Source organism: Malania oleifera, chromosome 3, assembly GCF_029873635.1.
Source record: "Malania oleifera isolate guangnan ecotype guangnan chromosome 3, ASM2987363v1, whole genome shotgun sequence".
Taxonomy (NCBI): Eukaryota; Viridiplantae; Streptophyta; class Magnoliopsida; order Santalales; family Ximeniaceae; genus Malania; species Malania oleifera.
The window spans coordinates 97,213,435-97,234,543 of NC_080419.1; the positions used below are offsets into that span (position 1 = coordinate 97,213,435).

Consider the following 21,109-nt stretch of genomic DNA (forward strand, 5'->3'; position numbering starts at 1 on the left):
GAATTTTGAGCTAGTGTATTGTTGTAGTTTTTTTTTTTTCAAGAACAGTGTTGGAGTGATGCCTCCCAAAATTCTTTAGAATTTTGTGCCCGAGTCGTCCAGTCCTGAGTTTGAAGTTTGGGAGGAGAGAGAGAGGTGGGGTTTTGATTTTTAATTTTACAAATGGCTCGCAGGATCTTACATATTTAGCACTGCAAGAGAAAACCATTGCCTGTTTTCTCTATCTCATAGAAAATCGCCACCGATTTTCCATTTAACCTGCCTAGAAGTTACCGTTTACCTGTTACCCAGCCGCAGTAATTTGCCAAAACCGTCGCCGGTTTTCTTCCCCCTTTAGAAAACTGTCGTCGATTTTCTCCTGCCTCAGCCAAAAATCCACTTTGCCCATTTTATTTTATTTATTATATTTTTGGGTCTCTACAGTTTAGCAGCACAAGTATCTGATAATGGAATTGACCCTTTAGCCAAGGCATGATAAGAGAAGTGAAAAAGTTGAAAGTTGCATTCAAACCTTTGTGGATATTCTAAAAGGGATATTGTTCTTCCAATTGTTTAAATATGATTGAAAATTTATCTCCAATGAATGTATATGAAGACTGCATGTCGGCTTACTAGGAAAGACATGACATGATTTAACGGTTAAGAATAAACTAGGAAACGTGTTTGCAGGTGTGATTAGTTACATTATAAAAATGTCTTTAGAGTGCCTTTTGTCAAGTCTTTGAATTTTGACCTAGTGTATTGTTGTAGTTTTTTTTTTTTCAGGGACGGTGTCGGAGCGGTGCCTCCCAAATTTCTTTCGAAGTTCGGGTGCTTGAGTCTAGGTTCGGTTGGCTGACTGAAGGTGATTTCCATTCTTTTTGCATTTCGGTCACCCAGTCCTGAGTTCAGTTTGCTGAACTCATATGTTCAGTCGCCTAAGGCCTTTTTGAACATTTAAGTTTGGGTTGCCGAGTTGGTGGGAAAAGTCACAATCAAGGTTCAGTTGACCGAGTATGGTACGTTTATTTTTGGTTCGGTCGCCCGAAATCAAGTCAACGTTTTGACTGGTCAAGGGTTGGGTCACTCGAGGTGTTTTGAACACCAGAGATTCGGTCGCCCAAAACCACCCAATTTTGGCCCTTTATGTCCTATTTCAATTCAATTGTTTTCCTTGATAATATAAGTGATTATAGGGACTATCTTATGTGTTTGTGCAAGGACCTAAGGTCTTTTGAGCTTATTAGAACTCACATGTATGATATGGGAAAACTCATTGGCTTTAGGGTCTTTGCATTGACATTGCAAGATTCCTTAAGCATTATTTTTTTTTTTTTTTGTGCAAAATATTTTACAAGCTTGATTTCAAACAACTCTTGTACTGGCTACATTTGAGAAAATACTTTTGAGTTTGTTTGAATATTATTGCTAGCATCTTTGAAACACTAATCTGACATTGAGATTTGATATACTTTACATTCAAAGAATAGCTTGTTTGAACACTCTTTTGTATATTTGAGATTATACATTATACTGAGTGTTGATTGCACATATACACCATTGATCTTATTATTCTTACATATTTGATGTGCTATGATTATTATTATTGGTGCAAATCTGCTTAATTGAGAAGCACTTGTTTGTACGCATCTTGTATTGAAATATTATTGTATTTCAGGCGTGGCTTGAGGGGGCGGTAATCCAACCCGTAAGGATTGGTTGTGTAGGTTGGGGTCAGCCCTGTGTTAATTGACCTGGTTGTATTAGGTGCTCATCCACCTGTTAAGTGAGCTTATAATGTAATCCTTGTGCTTGTGAGCCAAGGCAAGGGCGTAGGCAGTTTACCGAACCTCGATAACATTTCTGGTGTCATCTCTATTTACTGTTTTATCGTGCATGCTTAATTAACTCTCTTGTGCATTTTAATTTCTGCTTAATATATATACTAATTTATTTTATACACATTAGATTGACCTTAGGCTTATGTAATACTGCTGGTAGTGAATTGACTTAAGGGATTAAATTTTAAAATACCAATTCACCCCCCTCTTGGCATTGCATCAAAGCCAACAGCATATAAAACGAGGCCATTTTGTATTCTGAAGTTGTTAGACATGTTCATGCTTGTCTTTTATATGATTTTAGGATTCCAAAACGTTGATTAAAAGGTGTGAGTTGTGCATCAGTTTGGCATTAAAAAGGAATTGGGTGATTGGAATTCCAGGGAATACTCAGAAACCCATATAATTTTTGCTTAAACGAATTACAAAGCTATGATGAGAGTTTTGAAGTGCCTTTTATACATTTGATCTGACAGGCGAATGATTACACATCTAGTATGAGATATCCCAGCATGTATGGTGCTTGATGAGTATAAAGTTGTCATTGCAAGTTTTCTGTTTAAAGGAGAGGCTAACCATTGGTGGAAATTTATGCAATGAGTAAGAGATGTTAAGGGTTGAGGCTATGAGTTAGGACTAATTTTAAAATAGATTTCAATGGGAAATATTTTCAAAAAAGCACTTCAAGGAGCCAAATTATAGGAATTTATGTAGTTGAGTCAAAGGATTTTATTCAAAGTTATATGTAGCAAATTTCGAAGAAAAATTTTTTATAAGGAGGGGAGAATGTAACGACCTCAAAAATATTTATATGAGATTAGTGTAATAATCTTCAAAAAAATTATTATTATTATTATATTAAATAATTAATTAATTAATTAATTAATTAATTAATTAAGATAATATTATAATAATAAGATAATACTTATGTCTATTTATATATATATATATATATATATATATATATATATATATATATATATATACACACTTATTAAAGCATTGGAATGCTTCTTCTGTAAGCATCCGGAGTACCAAATTGATTTTAGATTCCCCCCCTCCGGCGCTCACTCCAACTCTTTCTCTCATTGTTTGTCTCCTCTCTCTCTCTCTCTCTCTCTCTCTCTCTCTCTCTCTCTCTCTCTCTCTCCTCAAATTCTCACTCTCTCTTCTCAATTTTCTTGGCGAAACTGGCGTCGATTGGAAAACGGAAAATATGTTTGGGTTCCATTTTTAGTCACCAATATTTTAATCGGAGAGATTTCGTGGTTTGAGCGTCGTAGGCACCACTCTTGGGATAAGGTAAGGGGAATAGATTATGACAGATATTTTCAAAAATTTAATCGATTAAATTATAAAATATGGTTATAGAAATTATTTATACGTTTTTCTAGATATTCTTGTATATGGAAATGGGATTTCTGGATTATAATTGTTATAAGTATATTTTTGGGAAAATGAGTATATTGAGTTGATGAAACCCTAGAGGATGATGATCCATTTTATTTTTAGTAAAATGTATGTACTTTCCAAGCATTTTGGAAATTAATTGATTAATTTAAAGGATGAGAATTTGAAAATATTGTATATGATTTTCTAACTTATCAGACATAAAAATAGTGGTTTTGGATTATCATATATTTTTTTAGGTAATTATTATATTATGAAATATTACTTAAAAATATGTGTGGCATGAGATATGTTTTTGTTACTGTACAATAAAAATGTGGAAATATTTTATGATGAAATGTCAATTATACTGGTTTGTGGGAAATATTGAAAATACGACAAATATTGTGAAATGATGAAATATGATTTTATATTAGAATATGTGATAACGGTTTTATATCGAAATACAGACATGATATTTTTTATACTAAGATATGTGATGATGGTATTATAGCGAGAAATGAAATGATAGAAGTGACAGTTTTTATACTGAGATGTGGAAATGAGATGTAACGCCTCGACATGGGTCTGCCAGGGAGCACCGCGTCTTTCCTCCTCCACCTGGATCAGACAATAGGGGGCGGGCCTTATCAAACTAATAACTGGCCCCACAGATATAAAACTTTCCAAAAGGTCACCCATCCCAAGATTACTCCAAGTCAAGCACGCTTAACTATGGAGTTCTTATAAAAAAGCTCGCGAAAAGAAAGGTGCACCTTATTGATATGGGTAGTAACATCAAATCCTTCTTAAGTCTTTCTTCCACAATGTATCACAATCTCCCCCACTTACAAAATGCAATGTCCTCGTTGCAAACCCACATTTCCAAAGTCAGGCAATGTGAATCTCATCACACTTCCGGTTGGGTAATCGGCTCTAATACCATTTTGTAACACCCCGACCTAGGTCTGTCAGGGAGCACTGTGTTTCTCTTCTTCCACTTGGACTAGACAACAGGGGGCGAGCCTTATCGGACTAATGACTAGCCCCATAGACCAACACATGTCTTTTTCAGTGTGTTTTGTCCTCACTCATACACTTCCTGAGAAAACTTTCTAGAAGGTCACCCATCTCAAGATTACTCTAAGTCAAGCACGCTTAAACATGGAGTTCTTATTGGAAGGCTTCCAAAAAGAAATGTACGCATTATTGATATGAGTAGTAATATCAAATCATTTTTAAGCCTTTCTTCCACGGGGTATCATAGTGTGATTGCACTGTATCAATCACTAGCAACGGTACCGTGCTTTCAGAGTAACCAGTTCCTTAGGTAGTTCATACATCATATATATAATTTATAATGAAAGCACCGTAACCTATTTTCATTCCAAAAAGCATTTAAACTATTCTAGTATTTTTCACAAACTCATTCATTCATCGTTATTAACCGGCACGCGCAGCTCTCAGTATTAAACCTGGTACATCTAGCTCTCAGTTTAACCCAAGCACACATAGCTTTCGGTATTTAACTGACACCACGTTTTTCACATTTCCTAAAAACAATTTGGAACTCTAGTTCCCATGTTTCATACCAAATATTCCACAAGTTCAATTTATTTCCATTTAACATCTCATGCCACACTCATTTGATTTAATATGCAATAGTATAGTAAATGGTTCGGAAAAATATAATTTAATTTAAATAAAACAAGGGTTCAAGCATCTCCAACCTTTAATTTAATACAAAACATAAGTTTTAGGAAAAATGGAGACCAAACCCCAAAACCCTAATTTTTCTCGAAATCGTAAACCCAAAAAACCGATAATTCCACCTGGTGAAAATTTTCAAATAAATATACATATCATACCTATAACCATAAATTATAGTTTAACTGGTTTAGATTTCAAAAATAACTGATATAAACAAATCCTCTTACCTAGCTTACAAGAAAGCCCACTAAAAGCCCCAAAATCCACACCCTACGGCGTTTTAGTTCAAAATCCTGAAACCACATTTCCCCCCAAATAAATCAATACAAACCCAAGAATATTCCTCATTTAGTATTTCCTAAGCTCCCTATACTCCAAAGTTACTATAAAACTTTAAAATATCTTACTTACCCTAATTTTGGAGTAATGCCTACAAAGCTCAAATAAAAATTTGCTCTACTAGACTTGTAGAGAATCTCCCCTAGATCCTCGTAGTAACTTCCAATCGTCGAATATGGCAATGAGCGGTGAGAAATCATAGAGAGAGAGAGAGAGAGAGAGAGAGAGAGAGAGAGAGAGAGAGAGAGAGAGAGATTATGTTTCTTAATGAGTAAGCAACCAAAAAATCAATTTATAACCCTTTGACCCGGTCGCCTTCATCTACGAAATGACGTCTTCGTCGACGAATTACAAAAGGAAGTTCATCAACAAAAGAAGGAGCTTTGTCGACAAACCTTAAGTCTAAACTTTCAGTCATTCGAGATCTCTTCGTCGATGACGCCCTAAACTTCGTCGATGAACCACAAAAAGGCATTCATTGACAAAAACAAGGGGTTCGTCGGCGAAGCCTACTGTTAGTCCCTTTTAATTTCTCTTTCCTTCTTTTCTTATTTATTTCTTTATTTTTTTGGGTTCGGGTTTCTACAAATTTCATAACAATGCATGCGACAACAGTATGGGGAATTAGAGGGCTTCTTTTTGAGGGTTTAATGGGAGGCCCATGAGCTGCCCCAAAAAAAGGGAGGTCTGCCATGCTCTGCAATGAAATAAAAATAGGAGAGGTCATAGGGTAAAAAGAAGGAGGATAGGGTTTGAGCAAAAAGTAGGGAGGGCAGTCGCAAAGGAGAAAGGGGGGAGCTGCTTGGCCATGAACAAGAGGAAGAACACAGCAGCTTAAAGATACTATGTGCAAGCCTACAAAGAGACCTTCAGCCATCTCTCTCTCTCTCTCTCTCTCTCTCTCTCTCTCTCTCTCTCTCTCTCTCTCTCTCTCTCTCTCTCTCTCTCTCTCCCTTCCTTTTTTTATTTATTTATTTTTTGTTTTACTTTATTGTTATTTCAATACCTTTGTTGAGTTTATTATTGGATTGAATTCAAACTTTATTTTTCAGTCATTATTTTTAGTTTTTTTTAGAATAGTTTCTTTTATGATTTATTATTTCAATATCTTGTATTTCAATTCATGGGATTTAGATTTAAGTTTCTTGATTTTTAATTTCCTACAATTTCCATTTTAATGTTGGATTATGTTGGTACATTTCTTTCTTTTAACTTGAATCGTGGGTTTGTTTAAGATATTATTGGATTTATTTTTTGTTTAAGTTATTATTGTGTTGAGTTTATTTTGGGTTTACTTTATTGTTCTTTCAATGTCTTGTTTAAGTTATTATTGTGTTGAGTTTATTTTGTTGATTGAAGGATTTTTATTAGAATTAATGAAGTCCTCATTTTGGTTTATTATTTGAATATTTAAAGTTTTGGTTATTTTGTTCATTTACTTTCATTATTGTTTATTTGATTGAGTCATTGAATGGATTATATTGGTTCTATTAGGTTGGCATAGTTGTTTGATTTGTTTAATTTCATTCCAATTATTTTATTATTTATGCATCTTATGTTCTTAGTTTATGTTTTGCGATGTTTTAATTTCATTACAAACTCTCAAAAAACCTAAGAATATGAATTTGAACTGTAATCAGTAAATGCTTATTCTTCTTTTTTTCTCCTTTTTGTTTTAACGCGAGTTTAAAATTTGTCGGTCTTATATGGTTTTCAATTTTGTTTTGATGATAACAAATAAAGGATAATTTAATATGATTCGGTTGAGTGGTGATGTTTCAAGATTGAGTATAAGATAAAGTTCAAAAGGAAAAGAATGGAAAGCTCAAAGAATCACAAAGTCTTATTCACATGAAGAAAATATTCAAAAAGAGAGTTCAAAACAACTTCAATATGAGCAGAATATAAGGACACTTAAAGTTGACTCAGAGTTCAAGTCAAAAGGATCTTAAAGTGAAATACCATGGAAGGCTTGAAGAAAAGAGTTTTAAGCTTTAGGATCATGATGTAAGTACTTCCTTTTTGAATATCATATGGAATAATTCTGAAGCTCTTTTAGGGTTAAATATTGACTTAAATACCTTATTTCAAACCCCGGAAAATGTTTTATAACAAATCAAAGCAAAATAGCAAAAAGAAATTTTGAAAATAAACCTAAAATTTCTGAAAGTGGTCTGCCCAGATGACTGAGAAGAATCCTCAGATGACTGAAGAATTCCTTCAAAAGTCTGAAGAATTAATTTAGAAGACTAAAGATTTTATTTTTGAAACACAGAACACATAGAACACCTTCAGACGTTTGAACAATCAGTTCAGTCATCTGAACAGGAACTTCAGAAGTCTGAACCTATGCTTTAGATGTCTGACCCTGTGTCCAGTTCAAATTTTTCAAAGCATTAAGGAACCTCAGACATCTAAACTCGATACCTTAGACGTCTGAACATTGTTAGCAGTTAGAAATTTTAAATGTTTTAAATTTCAAATAAAGGTTTCTTGTACCCTAAAATTAATGAAAACTTGGGAAATACTCCAAGTAAACTTGGGCATCACGAAAACACATTTCTAAGCCTATAAATACATGGTTTTGCAAATCAAATACACGCCAAGAAATAGAAAATCTGATTATAAGCTGAAAAGACTTGTTGTTCTTTCTTGCTCAAATCTTTGCTCATCTGATATTGCTGAATTTCTAAAAGAGCTTATCCATTCTTATCTATTCTTATTGTTGATCCTCATCTAAGAAGGGATCTTGGTGAAATCTAATTTTGAGTTTCATCTTATTTCATCTTGATATTTAAATTCTTTAAGTATATAGTGCTGAATTTGTACTAATCTACTCTATTTGAGAGTGTTCTTGTACACAACATTTATTTTGTGTTTCTTGTAGTTCTTGAATGATTCCAGGCTGTTGGATCGTTGACCAAACGTGGGGTATCGCTTGGAGAGGTGACTACTCTAGCCTATTAAAGGAGTGCCCAAGCGTGGGGTATTGCTTGGAGATGTGATTACTCTAGCCAATTGAAGAAGTATGTAAGGTTTTGTTTCACCCGGAAAGGAGCAGGTATAGTGGAATCCTTGGGTGGTTTGCCTAAGGCGAAGACGTAAGTTGAGAATAAGACGAACCTTGTAAAAACTTGGTCTCCCTCTTCTCTTTCCCTTACTCTCTTTAAATTCTAGCAAACATATAAACTGCGTGGATGATTTAATTTCTTAATCATATATACTACATAATTTAGAAATTAAATAAACTGAAGTTTAATTTGGTTTTGGGATTGCGGAAACCGAAATGGAGTACGTTAGTTGATTAATACTTTGCGGAAATCTTAAAGGGAGTACGTTGATTGGTTAACACATAAATACAAATTAACTAAGAGTTTATTTAAATTCTAAGTCGTTTGGGATTTGAGGTGTAGTTTGCATTGAATCAAATTACATTCACTACAGGGCTTGAAACATATGCACACAGGGCTATTAACAAAAGCTGAAATTATCAAATTACTGAAAATTATATTTGCTTGAGTATTTTGTTTTTGATCACTTGTGCTTGGTAAATCAATTGGTTTGATTGATTGGTTTTGAGGATTGATTGTTCATTCAAGTTTTTGTGATTATGGATTGAATGAAGAATTAAGCTTGTGATGCGTTATTCATAAATCATCAAGAGCTTAAGGATTCATTAAAAGATTTAAAAGAAATTTTAAATAACTCATTTCACCCCTCCCTCTTGGGACTACACCTTAATTTTCAAAATTAATTTACGTTCTCCGATCTAATCTTTTGGGCTAATTATTACGCAACAGAACTCCTATACTTGAGATAACTTTTGCGCTGCTCATTTTAAAGTGAATCAATGAGAGCCCTAATAATTTTCTTGTTATAGTGGAGGAAACTCTTAATAGTTCACCCGAGATACAACCCTTTATTATGGAGAAAGAGCATCAAAACCCAACAATAACCCAAATATCTAATTGAACAATAGAAAATTTTTAAAATTACCAAACAAAGAATTGATTGTAGGTGTCATTAATGGGTGAATCCATATAAAATAAATGTGAACGTAAATCATTAGCTTTAGGGGTTGTTAAAGTATTGCGTGCAAAACTTCGAAAAAAAAAATGTGAATATAGAGCATTAGATTTTTGAATTATTAAAGCATTACGTACATAGGCACTAACCTCTAAAGATGGAAAACTAAAAATTAAAAAAAAAAATATAAACTATTTAATATTCTAACTTCTATATCATTGAGGAGTAGATTAGCATCTTTCTAATTCATTTCCTTTGGTTGTTTCCTACTCGAATGTTTCCAATGCAATGCATTAAAACTATTATTTTGAAATCTAATAATTTTAATTGGAAGATTTACTTAATATATGAAATTAGAATGTAATAATTTTTAGTTAATAAATATAAATATTTGGGGAATTGAAATATAATATTATATATATATATATATAATTTAAATGATAAATATGTGTTTTGGTTTTCAATTTTTTCTATTGGGCTAAATTGAAAACCAAATTCTAAAAAATTAAATACTAAAATCGAAATACTGAAGTGAAATGTGAAATGGTTTGCTTTCAGTCTATTTTTTGATTTTTAAGTAATTTTTGTGCATGTATGCGTGAGCACCCATTTGACTTAAAAACTTTAATTTTTAAATTTTATATATGATTATATAATATAAGTCATTATTCTTCTTCAACTTAATTTTTTAATATGAGACAAATTGTGTAAGTGTATGATGCATGCAAAAAGTGTTGCTCCATATAATATTTTTTTAGTAAAACATGTTATACGGACGAACGTTTTTTTTTTTTAGTTAAAAGACGCTGATAATCTTTTATTTAATCCGTCGCATGGACTAATGATAAAAAAATTCAGTTAAAACTATTTTTAAATAATTTTTATTAAAAAAATATTAAAATGGGCAAAATTTGCGAAGCGGCCTTTTGCAAGTAACGGTCTTCACCGGGCCCACGACGTAATCATCTCGTTTCCTTTAGTCGTTATTAACGACGAATGGCCGCTAGATGCTATCGACGGTGCAGATTGAACCACGTCTGCCTTATCACAGGGATGCTCGTGCGTCCTCACACACCGTTCATCCCCCCCACCCCATACTCACACCTCCAGCTCTCTCACGGACGAACGGCGAGAAACTCTGGGTGAAAACGATGACGTTTTGTTCTTCCTTCCCTTGTCCTCGGTCTGTCTCTCTCTTCTCCCAGCCCTTCATCAATGGCGACAAACTGTTCCCCTTCTCTGTGAGCTTTCGCCTGAGAGCTTCCGCTGACGTTCCAGATTTCCTTTCTGCAGATTGGTACTTCATTCATCTCTCTATCTCTCTCACACGCTTCACAGGCACACACGCACAAACACACACAGACGAAGCATATATTGACATGTATAATTCTATCGTTCTGTCGCCATTTTCTGCTTTAAATTATTCGAGTCTCTCGCAGAACTTGTTGGAAAACGAAACTAAAACTTGGGTTCCCATGGTGGCAAGTTTATTTTTTATTTTTTGCGTAATTCTAAAATTTAAGGCCATTTGGGATTTAACAAATTGTTGTCTTCAAGTGATAAATATTGGGAATGATTGAAGTTTAGTCGATTAATTTGCAATTTTTCTAATTTTAAGTGGTATGGATTATGGAAGATCCAAGAATATATATATATTGCAAAAGATACATGTATTGTACTAAATGGGCTCAAACAGTAGCAATCTTTCCTACCATCTGAAGCAACAATAACCAGAGCATTCAACACTCTTAAGTCAAAACAGAAAGCACACAAGCATGAAACATACAGAAGCTCAACAGCTCATACTACTCAACAACAATCATCCCACACAGAGTACTTCTAAGTTCCATATTTTCATCAAAACCTGCATACCATTTCTTTTAACTCTATTAAAATCGGAATTTTTTTCTTGAATATCCCTTTTTATTTGGAGACTGACATGCTGAACTCTGCTTTGCTGAAAATTCTTCCCTTTATCTGCTGTCAAATTTCATATACTGTACCTGCTAGAGCACCCATCTTCAAACGTTTGAGATTCTTTTTGTCCTAACTCCCAAATCTGTTAGATTACCACTTTACTTAAAAGCTTAAGCTGTTAGGTTGTGAGCCAACAATGTATATCAAGCTTTTACACTCCCCCGCACGTGCAGCCCGACAGCACGTGGAGAGATAAACACATGATAAATAGCATCCATAATAAGGAATGTAATATTTTTTTAAAAAAAATTGCGGGCAATAAGACTAGAATCCAGGACCTCCTAATAACCCAGCTCTGATACCATGTTAATATTTTGAGAAACCACCACACATTAACGTGGGTGTGAATACTATATTTATAATTACAAAGAATAAATGCAATTAAATGATACCGTATATATAATGAAGACTAATATCCTAGAATAAATGAAATATCTATAATCATGGGGGTTAATGTTGCTATATTTGGGAAGCCTTGGTGGAATGAGCTGTGTGATCCTCAACACTCCCCTTCGAGTTGGAGTAGATAGTGATCATACTCAATTTGCTCAGTAAATGGTTGAATTGTGTGGGTCCGAGTGCTTTTGTGAATAAATCCGCAGGCTGCTGACTTGTGGGTATGTGAATAGTTTGAATAACTTGGTTTTGGATCTTCTCCCGTACAAGATGGCAATCGATCTCTATATGCTTTGTTCGCTCATGGAAAACTGGATTAGATGTGATGTGAATAGCTGCTTTATTATCACAATACAGCTTGATTGGTTGTGGGTGAGCTATCTGGAGATCTGTCAAAAGTTACTTTAACCAAGTAATTTCACAACAAGTTGATGTCATAGAGCAATATTCTGCTTCAGCTAAGGACTGTGAAATTGTTGTTTGCTTCTTGGTTTTCCAAGAGATTGGTGATTTTCCTAGTAAAATACAGCACCCAATAACAGATCGCCGAGTATCTCTATACCAAGCCCAATCGGCATCACAAAATGCATGTAATTGAATACCACTGGAAGCTAACAAAAGAATTCCTTACCCAGATGACTGTTTGAGATAGCGCAAAACCCGACTTGTTGCATCCAAGTGGGAAGTTTGAGGCTTATCCATGAATTGGCTCAATGTGTGCAACGCATATGCCAAATGTGGTCTAGTGATAGTCAAATATATCAATTTCCCAACCAGCCTTCGATATGAAGATGGATCCGAGATAAGTTTTCCATCCGTCTCACTAAGTGCCAGGTTTGGTTCCATTGATAGATTACATGGTTTAGCCCCAAGGAAACCAGTCTCCTCAAGTATCTCCAAGGCATATTTCCTTTGTGACAGGAAAATTCCAGTTTTGGAGCGAGCCGCCTCTATCCCTAGAAAGTATTTCAAGGGACCAAGATCCTTCAATTTGAAGCATTCTCCCAAGTATTTCTTAAGTCCGTTGATCTGTTCCAAGTTGTTTCCTGCCAAAATAATATCGTCTACATAGACCAAGACGATGGTGAAACTTGTTTCGTGGGATCGGACAAACATAGAGTAATCTGCATTAGATTGCTTATAACCGTCATTGATAAGTGTGAAAGATAATTTAGCATACCACTTCCTGGATGCTTGTTTGAGACATATCGAGACTTGTTAAGCTTGCAGATTCTGGTCTCCCTCTTTCGTCCGAAACTAGGAGGAATATGCACGTTGATATCTTCATCGAGATCACCATGTAGAAAGGCATTATTACATCAAGCTGAAAGAGGTGCCAATTGTGGGAAGTAGCAATAGCAAGGACAGTACAAATAGTGAACATCTTGGCTACAGGGACAAAAGTTTCAATGTAATCAATCCCTTCCTTTTGGTTGTACCCTTTGGCAACAAGGCGAGCCTTGTAAGGTTCTACAGATCCATTAGGATTGTGTTTGATTTTATACACCCATTTGCAGTCATTGGGTCGTTTGTGGGGTGGAAGAGGAGTCAAAGTCCAAGTGTGATTGGCTTCCAAGGCATCAATCTCAGCACGTATGGCAGCACACCACTTGGAATCCTGCATGGCTTGCAAAAAAGACTAGGGTTCTTGTGCAATTGAGATAGCAGTGGTGAAAGCACAGTGTGTAGAAGAAAAGGAATCATAAGAAAGAAAATCAGAAAGAGGATAAGGAGTACCTGAAGAACGGACGGCCGCCGAGTCAGATGATGGGATAGGACGAGAAGGGAGTGCTTGTTCAACATGGTAATCCCGTAGGTGGGCAGGTGGCTGAACTATACGTGCGGATCACCAGATAGGGACCATTGGAGCAAGAGAAGGGGAATGAATAGGAGGTGAGCCAGGAGGTGTCTGGGTAGGGTTGGCAGAGAGGAGAACTGGAGAGTCAAGAGGTTGCGGTAAGACAGAAGAGGATGTTTCAAAAGGGGTGTGGCTAAACGGAAATTGATCCTCATGAAAGATCACATCACGGGAGATAAAGGTTTTGTGAGTGGCAAGATCATATAACACATAACCCTTTTGTCCGTAGGGATATCAAATGAAGGCACAACGAATGGCATGAGGGTCAAATTTAGAAGGATGGTGGAAGTGAGTGGAGGCATAATAGAGACACCCAAATACTCGAAGGTGGTGATATTTAGGCAGGCTGTTATAGGGTTTTTCATAGGGAAATTTCCCGCCCAAAAGAGGAGTAGGGGTTCTGTTGATCAAATAAGTGGCAGTAAGAAGAGCATATCCCCAAAATTCTTTGGGCATGTTGGCCTAAAATAGAAGAGCTTGCAACATTTAAAAGATGACATTGTTTACGTTCCGCAACCCCATTTTGTTGAGGAGTGGAGGATCACATAAATTTCTTGCGTCATGGCTGTATAGTTTTATTTTCTATTTTTCTTGCAATTTTATCTTGTGCCTTCTCCAATTGCTGTGTGGGTGATCTTGTGTCTCAACAAAGAGTTTGACTTAATTGCTTGAAAGGAAAAGATGAAGGTTGCAAGCAATTGGTTCAAGGTGGACAAATTTGCCCCCCACCCTCCCCTCCCCACACCCCCACCAAAAAAAAATTAAAAGAACCATGGAAGAAATAGACACAAGGGTGATTTCTACAGTCTGTTCATGTCCATCAGATAAGAGGACAACCATTAATTTATAGGAAAGACTAGAGAAAGATTATATCAATCTAGATCACATTTCAATCAATTTTTCCTGAAGAGAAATCTGTACTCCTTAAAGATGAGCAAAGATGCCAGAGTCTCGGATCACTTGAATGCTTTCCATGACCTTGATTTTTGAGATATTGCAAGATGAAGGCAAGGCTGTGAATTTGCTTTGTATGTTACTTCATGGTTATGATGGTCTAGTCATGACCATTAGTTACTCCAAGGAAAACCAACTCAAATTAGATTATGTGACAACTGTAGTAATGGCCAATGAACTTCAGAGGTATGTAACAACAGAGAGTTCGGGTTTGGTGGAAATGAAGCTCTTGCTATTGAAAGACGGTCAAGTAAACATGGGACGGAGTTAAGAAGCCATTCAAAATTTCACAATGGTAGAATTGCTTGTTCTCTGTGGAAATAAAGGGCATGTCAGAAGGAATGTTGGAAAAAATGAAGACAATAAACATGAAGTGAATCAAATCAAGTACAAGAGTCCATTGTCGTTAGCAGTGACGCAAAATAGGGTTCTAAATACTAATGAAAAATGGGTTCTTGATAGTGGTGCAACTAATTGTTTGCTCTCATAGATTATGATTTAATTCTTATGAGACATGCGAGGGTAGTTCCATGATAATGGGAAAAAACTCAAAATCTAAAGCAGTGGGAGTTGGTAGTGTAAAGATAAATGGTGTTGTGAAAAATCTTGAAAATGTTATGCAGTTACCAATGTATCAAAATTTCAAAGTGTGCACTTGTGATGGTAGGGAACTCAAGTTGGAAATTTATACAAGTTAATCGATATCACAAAATGAAAAAAGTGAGTAATTCAAATGTATAGAAAAGAAAGTGCCTTCCAAGGAAGAATTGAGAGCTGGTGAGTGCCACAAACCAAACGTCTACTTCTTGGAAAGGGTGATGGTATTTTGGATTTCCAATAGAGAAAGATAGGTCATGTGGACCTTCTCTAGCTTTCAAGCCAAGGTAAATTTGTTGCTGCAAGTGGCAATTTTATATCAAGGTGGAGGTTATGGGCTTGGTGATGGCACCACATTTGTGTGAGGTGGAGATTTGGGGGTTGGCATTTGACATATGGTGGTAACTTACTTATTATTTTTTTATTAAAAAAAAGAAATGGAGTAAGTGAAATAGGTAGCTACATGGGAAGTTGAACGTTGCATTGTGCATGCAAATGATAAGTTTTTTGTTTGGAATGATGGTTGCTCTGCCAAGCTTGTTTTTAAGACCAATTAAGTTGTTTGTGTTTGTTTATGCTTAGCAGTGGCTTGTATTTCCAAGGTATGCGTGATTCACCTTTGTAGCACAGAAATTTTTTTTCTTGAAGACTTTTTATAAGATAATGTGCATGACTACGCTTCCCAAGCATGCAAGAGCATATTTTCAAAGCCATGTCTTTTGGATTTGGGGACAATTACATAGATATTATAGAAGAATTATTTATTAGGTGGTTGGTCATTATATATGCATGTTGTGTCTGTATAAGGACCCATGAATAGTGTCTCATGGCCGTGTAAGAAGAAGAAAGGGAGTTTATAAAGGGTTCACTTTGGGTTGTAGGGAGAGAAGTGTTAAACTAATTGTATATTCTATACACATTGATAGTGACTAACGTCAGCACTAGGTGGTTTAGCATAACTCAACGTCAGCACTATGTGGTTTAGCAGCTTTACAGTGACTTTGGATAGTGAATATACTCTTCTTCTCAGAGCACCTGCTGCATTGTCACAAGAACCCAAATTTCCCAAAAAAGTTTTACTAGCCTGCCAAAGCTCAACCAATCCTTATCAAGTGCATCAGTTAAGTTCCATCTAACATTTTAAGCACCCTCAGCTACTTTGTCTTGCTTCTTAATATGAGCATCGTCAATAATATGCTTGCCATATTTGTCCAAAATAGAGCCAACAGAAAGCCAATAGTCATACAATTACTACCCATTCCCTTCGAGAAGTTTCTTTTGATGATGCTATAACAACTTGTTGCATCATGCAAATAAATCATAATTTTCTTACATGTGAGTGCTTAACAACGGAGCTCAGTTGCTCCAGTTACTTCTTCAACCTTATTGTTATATACCAATAGGCCATATGTAATTGATTGCCACGTTGATGTGGGATAATATTTCACACGCTTCACTGTATTTCAATAGTTTCACCATTCACTTGATGAGATACTTCCCTATTTAGTTTTGCAATTTGATTTTTTCTTCATTGCCATTCAACTACACCTGGTTAGGATTTAGATGCATGCCTGGTGAGCCTTGCCACGACTGCCTCTTGCTTACAATGCTGCCTGTTGTCGAGTGAAGCACTGTGAAAAATACCCAGCGATTACATTGACACCCTTTGTTTGTTCAGCTTCATGGTCTTGCAAACCTACCACCTCTGCGCCAAGCTCATTCTCAAGCCATAGTTGACCGGAATAGATCTATCCTAATATCATCTGTAATGACTTGTCTTGCAGTGGAATTATAGAATAAGCCAGAAATTGCTCACGTGCAAGTGCTTAAAATGTCCTAAAAGCTTAACCTCACTTACTTCAACGCATTCGATCTTAACCTTATATATCCATGTGAAGTTCACTCCTGTACAGACGTGGGATGATTTTTCACTAGCTTCACTATTCATTTCGGCAGCTATATTATTTGTCTCATTGAGATGCTTCCTCATTAGGCTGCCCTCTCTGAGTTTCTTCCATTGCAAGCACACCGAATTCTTTCTCTTGTGATCGATTGCATCTTGGTTAAGGTAATGTTCATTGCTTCACCTGCTAACCCGGAGAGCCTTGCCATAAGTTGCTCATAGCGCACAGTGCTGCTCTTTTCCTGTAAAGTCCTTTCGGCAAATCATTTGTCGATCAACAGGCGGTGAAACTTGGTCCAGCTTCTATATTTCACAGAAGCTTGGCCAAACTTCTCACTTTTAGGAGTTTCTTCCAATTCTAACTACCCTCATTATTGGGTTTAAGCGTCTTAATGCTTCATTGCTTCTTGCTTTAACCAAGACAGTACTTGTCCAAAGACACCAGTGTTTGAGAACAGCTTCAATACTCCAATCTTTCACCTCATAACACCAAAACATCCTCTTTTTTTTCTCACAGCAGCTGTCCTGATTTCCTATTCATCTCAGGACCTGCACACAAATAATTCCTGCATTTATGCTTCACAGCCTTTACAACCTTTCGAGGCAGCACAAAAGTACCAGCTCTATGCCTTCATGCTGTGCAAAGCAGTGATGTAGGTTACTGCGTGTTATTGCATATAGCTTTGTCATGTCATAACTATGCTGCATTATAATCAATAGAAAAAACTACTTTAGTTACCATACTTTTAGATGTTGTACTTTTGGTCCCAAAAAAAAAATGGTCTCTATACTTTTCCAATTGACACACGCTACAGATTTTATATCAATTTTTGGTCACTATGCTTTTAGTCAAACATGAAATTGCCCTCTGTACTTTTAATTGATTTGCACAATTTACTTTTAACATGTACCAATTGAATTTCCCTTCTAAATTATACTCAATGGTACTAACCAAATTGCTGATGTGGGTTTGAAATGATGAAGTCGGGGAAATTAAGTGAACTAGAGAAACACTTTTTTAACTTAGGAATTCAAGTGATAACATCCAATGATATTTTATTTTGCAATATACTCTACACTTTTCCATCCTTTTTTTCGGTTGTATCCATATTCTATTTTGCAATATAATCTACTCTTTTCCATCCTTTTATTTTTTGGTTGTCCTTTTAGGATCCTTTATTAGTTTTTCTCATCCTTGATTCATAACTCCATGTGAAATAGATGTGTTTGCATCAGCACGTCTATTATTATTGGAAAAAAATTTAAAAATTGAAGCATATAGTGTAAATCAAATCGAGTAAATTTATAGTGGGTAGTTTTGTATTGTATAAAAGGTGCGGTGACTGAAAAAACATTTACTGTTAAAAGTGATATTTTGTATGCTTTCCATTAGATAATATTTTGTACACATTTTATCTAAAAATATTTCAGTTGCTTAATGTAGTCATTCATAGTTTCTAATATTTAATCTGAACCAGAACTCCTTAACAGCAAACGCAAGAGATATTTTGGTGAGTGTTAGGCTTCCATTACCCTGAAATCTGTCCACGTGCATGTTTTCATGTAGATAACCACCCAATATGGTAACATAATGCAAGTAGTAACATAGTTTATTAATTAAATGTAAAGTTTTGAGCTATAAGATGTGTGGAGAGGGGATTGGCTCACTTTCTACTGCATTGTGTTGGTATAGTAAATAACACTTTTTGAGTCTTGTTCTGATCAATATTTTTCTTGCCACTGCTTTATTCAGCTCAGCCTGATCAAATCTGAACTATATATGTTCCTATTTATAAACATTTTGTTCTACTCTTTCTGTGCTAATTGGTAATACACTTTTTTCTCCCGTCTGTTCCTACATATAAACATTTAGTACTGGTCCTCCTGTGCTAATTGGTGGGGCTCATTTGTTTCTTCATCTGTTTCAGGCTTGAATCACGTAGGAAGAGACCTTTTGGGCCAAGATTAGATGTAACTTTCTTAAATATGTAGCTGAGTACCAGACATCAAATAATTCACTATAGTACCTTTATCAGCTTTAAAATTTTGTTTCAGTATAGTGCAGAAGAAGCTGTCCAGTACCAGCTTGATGCATTGAAATACAATGATCAACCCCGCCAAGATTATGGGATTGAGGTTATGTACAGGGTAATTTGTTAACCTAGACTCTGGTGTCCTTTTCCATCCTTTTATTTTTTATTTGTCATTTTATTTGCTGGCTTTATATCGTGTGCAAACCATGTTATATGAACTGTTATCTTTTGCCTCAACAGTTTGCTGGATTTGATCCTTTTGAGAGATCCACCTATTTTGGACCCTTCTTTGATTTGGGACAGGTAAATGATTCTTAAGTTTTTGCATAGTATCATTTGGAAACATGATTTCTGCTCATACTTTTCTGGCTGGCTTCTTCATTGTTCTTGTAGTTTGAACGGTTCAGGCGGATTTTCCACCATTCAACCTACCGAGTGTTACTTGGGCACAAGGAGAGGAAGATCCTGAGCAGTTTGTGGGTGAAGGAGGTATTTCTTATTTATTATAGGCAGATTGTTTTTTATGGTGTCATTAACAAAACTGATCTTGATGTACGCCTCCATTGTAAAAAGCCTTGAATCTTTTATTCTTTGGAGGGTATTGTGTAATATCCATGATTTTCTAATTTTTATTCTCAGTCAGCTAATGTCTTAATAAATTTTCAAATAGAATCGATTCAAGCAGCGTGTTTGGGTTCAAGGTACTCGCCCTGAGGAAGAGGAAATATTTCAATTTACTATGGTTCAGGTTTGCTTACTGCACTTATTTGCATATAATAGTCTCTGTTTGTTAAAGCATTTCCATGTAGGACAGCTGGTAATCCAGTTGGAAATTAGTCCTGAGCCCCTACTTTAATGACAATTTTGTAGTGACTATTATACTAGTATTTAATTGAATAGTAAGTCTAAGATAACTAATCATATTGAGCCGCGTCAACATTTTGAACCATCAACCATCACTAAGCAAGGTCGAAATTAATTGGACACTATGATCGCAGGTTTGTATATGTTGTTTTCTTGAATATTCAATCATTCTGATTAATTAATGAGGTTCAGAGAAATTGTCAGATACTTATATTAGATGTACGCCCACAATTCCATTGATACTCTTTTTTTTTTTTTCTCCCCTTCTCACTGTAAAACATACTACAAGAATTCGATGCTGTAAAGTACAATTAGAAGTCCTCAGTGATGTTGAGATCAGTTCAATTAAATTTTTTTCCAGAACTAATGATAGAACTATGTCAAAATAACAGGCGCACACACACTTACACACAAAATTCTAACATGCTAGTGATGGAACAAATTTTCATGGCTTTTTACTGGCAGAGGGTTGGTGGTTCATGGGATGGATACTGGCTGACAGAGAGTCTGCTTCACGATGGAGATGGTTTTACCGGTGGTGTGGCTTACTAGATCTTTACATATGATCTGGTGAATCTGATAGGTGTACTGTGGAAGCATACTCTGCTTACTACTTTAGGCTATGTACATATTTTTTGGTCTTTCGGGAACAATGCCCTTGGCCTTGTGCAATAGCAATTAAATTTGTTAGGTTTATCAGTCTGGGTCTGGATGATCCTTGTAAATTTAGGAACTAACTTCAGTTCAGGAAGGAAATATATTTCCTCATATCCATTTGTATCCCGCTTGAATAATGAAATGTTGAACGTTTTCATTTGCATTTGGTAGTTGATGCTTGCTATATTTCTCCTCCTTAACCCATGCAATTTACCACCCAATTTTAATGGCAGAAATTTCTGGCTGAGCTTAAATTTTAGCAGGGTGTTGCTGCCAAAAGTGCCTTCTTACGTTCTCATGTAGCAGTTTTTTTGTTGTGCACACCATCACCAGTTTTTTTCCATTTTATTATTATTTTAAAATAATATATTAAATAATATCCTGTTCGGTAAAATATTTCTCAGAATGACGTTCACATAATCTCGCTACTTAATCGAACGAGAATTAAACAAATCTCACTGCTTAATCCAGCGAGAATTAAACAAATCCTGCTGAACCAAACAGTGAAGATTTAAACGGTGAGAATGACCATTGAATGCCATGCAGCGGGCAAAATCTAGTGAGATTTGCATGGGGACTCTTCTTC

General features: G+C 35.6%; 1 protein-coding gene across 2 annotated transcripts; it reads left to right on the plus strand.

Annotated features, from left to right (window-relative positions):
* Window positions 1-10,349: 10,349 nt before the first annotated feature.
* Window positions 10,350-20,686, plus strand: LOC131152366 (uncharacterized). 2 transcript variants are annotated; one of them, XM_058104212.1, is made up of 7 exons: window positions 10,350-10,581; window positions 18,898-18,940; window positions 19,025-19,117; window positions 19,243-19,305; window positions 19,396-19,491; window positions 19,673-19,750; window positions 20,332-20,686. In XM_058104212.1, the coding sequence occupies exons 1-7, from the start codon at window positions 10,436-10,438 to the stop codon at window positions 20,416-20,418; spliced, it is 606 nt and encodes a 201-aa protein (XP_057960195.1). In that variant the 5' UTR covers window positions 10,350-10,435; the 3' UTR covers window positions 20,419-20,686. The 2 variants fall into 2 exon arrangements, with proteins under 2 accessions (XP_057960195.1, XP_057960194.1); XM_058104211.1 differs by lacking the exon at window positions 20,332-20,686 and having other exon boundaries at window positions 10,375-10,581; window positions 19,673-19,923.
* The last annotated feature ends 423 nt before the right edge of the window (window positions 20,687-21,109 follow it).